The 10,433-nt window shown below is 40.1% G+C and overlaps 1 protein-coding gene across 1 annotated transcript; it reads left to right on the forward strand.

Moving 5' to 3' along the window:
• Positions 1–3,848: 3,848 nt before the first annotated feature.
• On the forward strand, positions 3,849–9,450 carry crhbp (corticotropin releasing hormone binding protein). The gene is made up of 7 exons (XM_032568886.1): positions 3,849–4,033; positions 4,172–4,265; positions 4,612–4,769; positions 5,937–6,147; positions 6,365–6,510; positions 8,222–8,339; positions 8,767–9,450. The coding sequence occupies exons 1-7, from the start codon at positions 3,944–3,946 to the stop codon at positions 8,919–8,921; spliced, it is 972 nt and encodes a 323-aa protein (XP_032424777.1). The 5' UTR covers positions 3,849–3,943; the 3' UTR covers positions 8,922–9,450.
• The last annotated feature ends 983 nt before the right edge of the window (positions 9,451–10,433 follow it).

Below are 10,433 nucleotides of genomic sequence, written 5' to 3' on the forward strand. Positions count from 1 at the left end.
GCATCCACTTCGCAGTTTCTCGTGATTTTTTTGTGGAATTTGTCACAACAACATGTCAAGAAAATCTGCAAAATTTTGCGGTGGTCTCAAGACACAATGTAAAAAGGTAGAAGGTGTACGCATGGAAGGCAATTATTCGTGATGCAATGATGCAAGATGGAGAATTTGGTGATGCCACTTTATTAGGAGCCCAATAAAGTGTCAGAAAACGCTTTAATACCAGCTTCTGTGACTCAACCACTCAAAAAAAAAAATGCAGCAAGGCTGACATCTTTAGAGTACAAGTTAAATAGACAGATAAATAGATATACTCCCACAAAAAATTAAACAGAGATATCTTTACTTCTTCTTTAACAAATAAGAAAATCCCTATACTAAGTGGCTTTGAAAAGCTGAAGGAATGTCCTTAGTTATGAAAAATCATGATAATGATTTAAAGTATGCACTAAATGGTTACATTTACTATAGCTGCAAAGAGTGGGTTATATATGAACTTCATATATATGTTATATATGAAGTAAACACATTCAGCAACAATACCATAACTAGATGCTGTGCAGACGTTTAGAGACCTTCAGCAGTTATTTCACTAAATCTGATTGGGATTTGTCCCTCTGGTTGTTAGCAGTAACCCTGTAGCCATAAAGACACAAGCAACTGCTACAAACAAGTTGAAAGTGTAAGTCGGCTTTCTTGCTCAGAATCTGAGATTGAACTTTTGACCAGTCAAAAGTTCAATTAAAGATATTTTAAGATTCCCGAATCCTCCTCAGGTGGAGGATTCAGGTTGCCACTTGAATCCTCCACCTGAAACATGGAGGATTCAGAAGGCAACTCTTAACAGATTAGAAAGCTCACAGAAGCTAAAAGCACAATGTGAAATCTGTAAAAAGTTTTATTTATAAATTTCTTTATTGTATAGGAATATGATGAAAAATAAAAGCGTTGAAATTGAAAGTGTTTAGCCAGGATTTTACCCTAATCTGCTGTTGGACCTCAGCGCAGCATTCGACAATGTCGAATTGAAGTAACTTAAGAGCCGGCTCAGACTCTTTGTGCTTGACAGGTTTGAGTCTTACCTAAAAAACACGGATCTTTGGGTTTCCATTGGCAATTTTTCATTGGCGTGGACAAAATCACACCCCAAGGCTCCATCTTGGGGCCCCTTCTTGTTTAATATCAACATTCTGCCGCTAGTTTTGATAACAATTAAGATTAGCTACCATAGCTATGCAGATGATACACAGCTCTATGCAATGTCAATGTCACCAGGTGACCCTGAACCCATTCAAGTGCTGGACAGATACATAGAACAAATCGATGCATAGATGTGCTATAACGTTCTTCAAATGAAGTAATTATTTCCGAACCCATAGAGCAGGGGTGGGCAATCCTGGTCCTCGAGGGCCGGTGTCCAGCAACTCTTAGGTGTCTCCCTGGTCCAACACACTTGAATCCAACAGCTGAATCACCTCCTAAGTGCAGTCAAGTTCTCCAGAGTCCTGCTAATGACCTCATTATTTGACTCAGGTGTGTTGAAATAGAGATACATCTAAAAGTTGCAGGAGACTGGCCCTGGAGGCCTGGAGTTGCCCACCCCTGCCATAGAGGAACGATCTGTCGTCAGGGAACAGCTTCAGTTATTACAGCTAGAAACCAGCAATCAGCTCTGAAATCTGGGTGTAGTGATGGACTCTGACCTGAACCTCCAGGGTCACATAAAGACAGTTACAAAGTCGGCCTTTTTGTGACAAAAAAGAAAACAAAAAACAAAAACAGAATTCATTTTACCAGATGAGAATTTACCCAGGTGTGAATTGCTGTTCCAATATCACAAAGTATGAGTTTATGTTTATATCATTACTCTTATTTTTGAAACGCTAGTATAGATAGAACTAAAACGTGTTCGTTAATGGTAGAATCTAATGAATATACAGCATGTAGTCCCACACTCTATTTGCCCTCAAGGTGTTAATAAGTGGATTTTTCTCATTCAGACATGCCATTCCTAATTATCTCCTGGGTCAGACGGATTATCTTGCAGAAACAAACAAGGTTTTTTCTGAGTATGGATTACACTAAGGCCCAGTTTCTGCCTTTGAACGGACTGACCTATCGGACCGCCTGAGACGCCTGCAGACCGTCGGGGACTTGGTGAGGCAGAAGTCGAGCTTTATGTGTCCTTGACTTTCAATAAAATTACCTGAATGCAAGCAGCAACTTTTCAACAGCCACACATATCATCAAATTTGCCTGTTTAATGAGTTACTTTTTTTCATGCTCAGCAAAATGGGCAAATTCTTTCTCACAGACGGCGAAAAGGTACTTTGAAATAAGAGTTGACTCTGCTGACGTGGGAAAATCACTTTCACTAATTTAATGCTTAAATTATTATTAAATTAAATGAGAGGTGTGGAGTTTTCTCACTGTGTGAAAGCGAGAGTTTGTTAGGACTAGACATTGAGCTGTGGTGCGGCGCGAAAAGTGACCGCGAAACGGACCGGAGACCGATCCAAAACCAGGAAGAAGGACTGCAGCGCAGGGCACTCTGGGTAAATACAGCGGGAGAAATCAAGTACAAAGACAAAACACTCGCTAAAATGTAACGCCGCTCCATTTCTGCTTACAGTTTGCAAAGAAGGAAGCTGCGCATGTCTTCTTCGGAGGTTTCGTGTCGTTTCTTGGTGCGGCGCCGCCACAGGCGAGGAGGGGAACAAGCTAAGCGGCAGACACTGCTGGGTAAAAGCGAACGAACATTTTTTATTCAAATTCTGATGGCACATATTTGCTTCCATAGAACGGCACCTGTTTAAAATGTGACAAATGCTGCAGTGGAACTCAGTCTACTGAACTATCAGGCGTAAAAACCTCCCTAGTGACGCTAGAGTATCTTTGAAGATTCATTTTCATGTCTTGAACATAAAAATGAATGTTGATAAAAACTTTCCATGATAATACCACCGTTTTCCGTTTTTTTTTATTTTTTATGAAGACACAATAAGCTTCCTCTCATTGGTCCAGAGCATCTCGCTGATGTATCCTGGACTTTTTAAGGCTTTTTTTTTTCAATCCTTTCTTGTGTTTTACAGGCACGTAGGGCCATTTTATTGCACAATCACGTTACATTCAATTGTTATGAAAACGCTGTACATATCAAACATCACTACCAGAAGACGTTAAAGGATTCTTTTCAAATAAGCATGAAAGGAATCAAGGCAACACTCAATGTATGTCTTTGATGAGGTAATAACAATATAGCTTTATGGTATAAAGCTAAAAATAAAGAAAATAAAAAAAAAATCTGCGCTTTTACATACTGTCCCTTTAATATGCATGCCACACTTTTTGGAATTTCATTTGCGAAAAAAAAAAACAAACAAACAAAAAACCCTAAAAACTTAAAAACCATATTGCCATTTCCTTCCACTTCACAAACATTACTGGTACTTTATTTTGGTCCGTCATTCAAAATCTGAAAATATTTGTGAGTTTTTAAAATGCGAAAAAGGTCAATATTCACGTGAAAGAGACAAAAAAAAAAAAAAAAAAACTTCAACATACAGCTTCACTGAAAGATGGATTGCAATACTTCGGGTGAAATACCATTCAAGCACATCAAGTGCTAAAATCAGCAGAGAGCAAAGACAGCAAGGCAGAGGGAAGATAAGACGTGATGTATCTGCTGGCTGACTCTTGGCATCAGCTGCTCATCTTCTCCTCCGCTTCTTATCTCTCTTTCACGCTCGCCTTGATCTTTCCCTCGTCACATCCACGCAATTGGTCAAGGAAGGAGGCGGTGGGCGACGGGTCCCCACCTCCTCCCTCCACTCCCGTGACACGCTCCGTGGCGGATTGGATGAGTATATAAAACAAAACAAAAAAAGGCAGCGCTGACCGCAGAGCAGCTCAGACCTCTCCCAGCTTCACTCCGGGTGATTCTCACATGCGTGTTATGGAGCGCACTTTCCGGGAGCAGCTCTTCTTTCTGCTGCTGTGTCTGTCCGTCCTCAAGGGAGACTGCAGGTACCTCGAGGTGAGAGAGACAGAGAGAGAGAGGGACTTTTTTTTTTTTTTTTTTTAACTTTCAAATTAAGATAGATGTTCAAAACGATGCGTGGTAGAAATGATCTCTTTTGTTGTTGTTGTTGTTGTTGTTTTTAAATTCTTGTAGAGCAACGACATCTCCAAAGATGAACTCTACTCGCTTTTAAGCTCGGATCTGAGGAGGGAAATTCCCGAGCTGTTGATGTATCGCAGACCTTTGCGTAAGTTTTTGGAAAAAAGTAAAAGAAAAAAAAAAAAGAAAAAAAGAAAAATTAAATAATAACAATTTTTTTTTTTGCATTATATAAATATTACCATTATTGGAAAAAAAAAAAAAAATCAGACAAAAATTTATTGGCCAAATGTTTTTATATATGCCGGTACAAGGACTTTGGCTTCGTGTTTTATTGTGCATTACAAACGCAAAGGATTAATAATAATAATAATAATAATAAAAATCAAATAAGAATAATAAAAACAATTTTTTATAATAAATTGTAATCTTCCATTTAAATACTCTGTGTGTCTACTAATGAGGCGCGTTCCCTCTCTCTGATTGGCCGTCAGGTTGCCTGGACATGGTGGCCGTGGAGGGTCAGTTCACCTTCACGGCTCAGACCCCCCAGCTCAGCTGCGCAACTTTCTTCATGGCGGAGCCCAACGAGCTGATCAGTGTGGAGTTTGACAGCGTGGACATCGACTGCAGCGGAGGAGACTTCATCACAGTAAGAAGGCAGCATCCAACGCATAATGATCAACTTTAATACAACCTTAAACATCTTTTTAAGTTATTTTAGATGTTTATATGGGAGGGGAGAGAGGAGTGGGAGGGTGGGTTTAGTTTATATTTTGCAGGCTGTTCTTCGTTTTCTGCAGCCAATCACTGGATAATTTGCTAAGATTAGCAACACTTTCTGAAAAGCTCTTTAGAAGCATTGAGTTAAACCTTCATGCCAAACAGCCTCCTCAAAAACAGACTCGTGGCTTCTAGCTGAAAGATAAAACTTTAAAAACACTTTTCTCTTGACTGTTCAGAAATATGCCAGTTCCTAAAGGAGCTCCACCCATCACTGTTACCGAGGTAACGTTGCCTAAAGCAGCAGGTCATCTAAGCAGCTGCCCACGCACTAGCCACCGGAGCAGATAGCTTGACTAATTAGCCAGCTAATATTAGCTTCTCATACTCCCAGAGTTCATAGGTAAAACATTTTTTTGCAGTTGGTTGAGTGTGGTACTACTACACAATTTAACAAGTATTTTTGCTTAAGTCTACACAGGAGAATAAAAAACAAACAATAAATAGCTTTTATTTGTATCAGTTATTTAAAACAAATGAATGATAAATATTGTACGCTAGCAGAATAGTTGCTGCTTTCTGCTTTAAATGAAAAAAGCTCCTGTTACAGATTTTGTTTTCAAATTATTTATGTTGATATTATACTAGCAATTCACCAATGTGAAAATGTGGGTCAATATCGAAATCCAATATTTATCATCCAATATTATTACTGCTCTTATTTATACGATCTTTTCGACACTTAAAAAAAAAAAAGACTACTTTGCTTCAGTTAAATTTCCCGCAATCCTGTGCTGCACCACTAGCAGTGTCACATGACCAAACAAATATCGTTCATTTCCAGAAATGAATGGAATCAAGACGGAAACAAATACCGATTGTTAATATCAACCCAGTTTTAATTATCGGGCCGATACGTTAAAAAATGACAAATATCACCGAATGCCGACATATCGTGCATCCCTAATTTTTATTCTAGCTTATTTAGCCCAGAGCTATTTTTTTTCCACATTTTGTCCATTTTATGTAAAGCTCTGTTTCTGCACTGCTTTAAGTAAAAATCGTCTCTTTTTGCGTGCCACCCTGTCCTGCGAAGACGTTTGACGGCTGGGTGATGAAGGGCGAGAAGTTCCCCAGCTCCCAGGACCACCCGCTGCCTCTGTACGAGCGCTACGTGAACTACTGCGACTCGGGAGCCGCGAGGAAAAGCGTGCGCTCCTCCCAGAACGTGGCCATGGTCTTCTTCCGCGTCCACGGCGCCGGCAGCAGCTTCGCAATGACGGTCAGGAAGCACGTCAACCCCTTTCGTGAGTATCACTCAGAAAGGATCTCCTAAAGCAAAAAGAACGCCCGTGCACCTAGACGAATCGGCATGTCTGCTGAAGGCCCGTTTGAGCGACTGTGTGAGAAATGAAGAATAAAAAACAAAGACCCTCCTTTGTCATGAGGTGCAAACACATCGTTTGCTCAGTGCGTCCATCCAGCACGTATCTAATGTTTGGATCTGTCTCTGTCTCCCTGCAGCCTGCAATGTCATGTCACAGTCACCAGAGGGCAGTTACACAATGGTGACGCCGCAGCAGCACAGAAACTGCAGCTTCTCCATCATTTATCCAGTGGCAATCGACATCTCAGAGTTCAGCCTGGGACACCACAGCAACTTCCCTAAGGTAAATAAAATAAAATAAGACAAAATACATTAAAGATGCAGAAGGGTTGGGTTCGAACTCCTGACTCTGGAAGTTTAAAAGCCTAATTCAGACTTCAACATAATTGAACAGTCTATTTTATGTTATTTATGTACCACAGCGTGCGGCCACAGCGGAGTGTGGATTACATCAGGTTGTTAACTTTGCAGCAAAACGTTACTGTTCCTTTAAAACTGAAGGTGGTCTATTTCTCACCTCATGTCCTTTAAAAAAAACCAAACACTGTGAAGTCAGGTCTTGTTCACACTTAGCTGGGTTTTTATAAAAATTAATATCTCCATCACATCGCTTTAAAAAAACTATCGTACACACGGGATCGGATTCAGAGAAGGAACTCGCACAAATTTGCCGCTGAGCGTTGTTTTAAACATGCCAAACCCACAGGGGGCAGTGTAGCACAAAGCTGTACAACTATGTCAGCCAATCAGAATCCTTCAAAAAAAAAACTTTTGAGAGTTTTCTCAAATCTCCACATTGGTCGTAGTTTTCACGAATAATCGCTTTTAGTGATATTAAATAGAGATTTTGTGTGGATGGAGACCAAAATGCACAAAAATGTATTTGTCTTGGACACTTTCTAGTTAGTTATATTAGCTTGTTATGGTAGCGTTAAATGTTTCTTTTTTTTTAGCTTGTTCTACGGGTTAAAAAGCAGCTAATATTTTCCCCTGCATTACATAACTCTCTTTGCATCTGAATTTAGTTTAAATCTATAAACATTCACGGAGTTTAAAGCAAAAGCTAGTCAGGGAGGGACAGAAACAAATCCAACCTAAAGCATTTTATAGCAGTTAATGCACTGAATGTAGTGACACTGACAATGAACGGGTTTCAACAGAGAAACCAAGATGGCGACTGGAGGCAGTGTAACCGTCTGATTTTAAATTAAAGGCATTTTAAAACTGCAGTGATTTCTTTGACTGCTGCCTTACTTTTCTATCAAGCAGTTCTCTGTTTCACACAGGAAGACCAGTGGTGGCGCTCTGCCTCCAGCCTCCGTTTCCCATGCGACTAATCTGCTTTGTAAATTTCCACCCAATGCAAGCGGCGCAGGACTCAGGAAAGAGCGCTCACATAAAACCACTGGGACATTTTTCAGATTGGTATTTCCACTCTGCTTTGGTGTCTGTGCAAAGCTTTTCAAAGCAGCATCATTCATAAATTCACTAATATTCAAAGAGTAGAATCACTTATAGCAATAATGTTTCTAAGTCAAAAGTTCAAATATGATTTAAATGGTAAATCATCACCCATCTGTGAGGCTTTCCATCTCTCTTTTTAACGTAGTTATTTTTTTCTAAAGGCAATCTTAAGGTTAGCTGTGAATTGTGTAGTGAATGCCACAGACTAACAAACCGTAGATCTAATTAGAAACATGCTGAAACTAAAGCAATGACTAAATAGGAGCACGGCATTTCAAAGCTCCTTTTTCACCTTTTCTCCGACTTTATTTCATAATTGTACTGAGAGATTGGTGATGGACTTCGACTTGGTTGAATTCTCCCCCGATGGATCGGCCACAAATCCCCGGAACCCGATCTAGATTTTACTTTATTTTTTTTTTCCAATATCGGGACCGATACAGATATCAATACCAGGTCGGCGCGTCCCTAAGCTGAGCTGAATTGAATTAAGCTGAAATTGTCACATTTTTGTGTGCTGATTTCCACAGAGATCCTTACCTAGTTGCGCAGAGTCCGGGGATTACGTGCAGCTGCTGGGAGGAAGTGGCATCGACACGTCCAAACTGCTTCCCATCACAGACCTCTGCATCTCCTTCACTGGACCCAGTAAGCACACTCTTCCTTCCCTCACTAAATTGCCATTATCTGCGTTTCCGTTGGCCGTATAATTGTGCAATTTGACATTTTTAAAAATACATTGCCTTCATGGAAACACGGCAATTTTGAAAAGTTTCGGCGCCAGCATGAGGTGGTTTTTCGGCCGTGTCGAAATTTTCTTCGCATCACACGCGCCACATGATCGACAACCGGATGTTTTTTTGTTTTTTTAACGATTTATCATGTGAACAAGCTTATTCACATGTGATTCTAACTGCACAGAGACACCACAATTACGAAATTGGTGGGATTTTTTCCCCCCTGACATTAACGTCTTGCACACGCGTGTAACGGAAACGCAGCTGATGTGACATCGTCGCTGACCTCGCTCAGACCTAACGCGCATCGTCGCTCCTTCCTCTCCCCGCCCACGCAGCCCACATGAAGATCGGCTGCGACAACACGGTGGTGAGGACGGTGTCCAGCGGGCGGTTCGTCAGCCGCGTGTCTTTCAGCTACAGGCTGCTGGACAGCCAGGAGCTACAGACGATCAAACTCAACAACGTGGAAGATTTCTGTTTCAACAACTGATCCCAGCGGGGTCACGATGTGACACATGCGCCATTTGTCTGCCAAACATTTCTAAAGTCACTTCTTTTCTTTTTCTGTCCTCATCCAGACTAAATTCCAAGGAGACTGAAGTAATAATGAAAACTAATAAATATCCTAAGGCTACGGCATTTACTGGCATTTTGAATTCATCCCCCCCCCCCATGCTCTCATTTTAATGTTTTTTTATTTTTTATGTCTCGTTGTTGTAGGATCTCAGCTGTCGTTTTTATTTAATGCTTTGTTTATAACGTGTATTTATTATTGACATGGGATTATTGTTATTTATTATTGTGATAAAGTTACTTGTGATTCTAGAAGATGAATGGTGCTAAAATGAGCGTTGTGTCTGTTCTGTTTGTGCGAGCGTGCCGAGTCAATTCATGTGATGCAGAAAGTAAATAAAAGAAATGTGAGTATCTGGTGCCGTTATGCAGTTAAATTTGGTTAAACCCCCCCCAAAAAACAAACACTTTTGTAATAAATTTATACTGCATGGCAAAGCATTTAATGGTGGCTGTCTTATTTCAGTTGGCACAAAATATTAGGCTTAGTAAGAACAGCAATAAAGCAATCAAAAAATTTCAGTTCAATTGCAAAAACAATGATTATCAACTTTTGTAAAGATCAGAAGTAAATCTGTGCAGCGCAGCATTCCTTACTAAAAGTTATTGAACGAAGCTGAAAGGAAACTTTATGTGATGCAAGGGCAATATCATCAGCATAATGAGTGATGGATAGTAACATATAGATAATTATTTCATAAATCCTCAGATATAATTCAGGCTCACAACTACTAAAGTGATACACCATAAAAATGACAACAAAGATGATGTATTTTCTTAAAGTTTTTCAACATTTTTCTTTTTTCATTTCTACAAAGTTAGTGGTTGTGGTTCAAGGCGTTTTGTTTTACGGCTGTCCGTGCTTCTGTTCCGGTAGCGTTTCCGACCTGTTCAGTGTCACATCTTTGGAATTTCGTCATTGGAATTTCGTCATTTTTCTTGCAAATTTCGCCTTCACCTTCAACATGTGACGTCGTTCGGTATTTAAAGGTACAGACCACGGTTCACCTTGACCTCATGTCCTGACCGCGCGGGGTTTTTGAGAGCAAAACATTTCCAAAACGCTCAAACAAAAGCGTTCTAAATTTGGAAATAGAAAAAGAAAAACATTCTCTTAGGATGAATGGATGGCGAGCGGCTTTCATTGTTCATAGTCAAAGGTCCTCCTGCACAGTTGCATTATTTTATGCATCCCTTATCTGGAACACCAGGAGGCCCTTAACATTGCATTTGCTCAAACTGTTTTGACAAAAGCATCAAAACGAAGGCAATTTAATGGTCACTGACCTCAGAGACAATGCAGTTCTTAGAAAAAAATAGTAGATTATCATTTTTTGATTGTGCAGAATTTCCAGCAGACGTCTAATTATTTGCGTTCTTCGACAGAAATACATGAGTAATTGATGAAAAGGACAGACGCGGTTTAAGC

This window comes from Xiphophorus hellerii, chromosome 8 (assembly GCF_003331165.1).
Source record: "Xiphophorus hellerii strain 12219 chromosome 8, Xiphophorus_hellerii-4.1, whole genome shotgun sequence".
Lineage (NCBI taxonomy): Eukaryota > Metazoa > Chordata > Actinopteri > Cyprinodontiformes > Poeciliidae > Xiphophorus > Xiphophorus hellerii.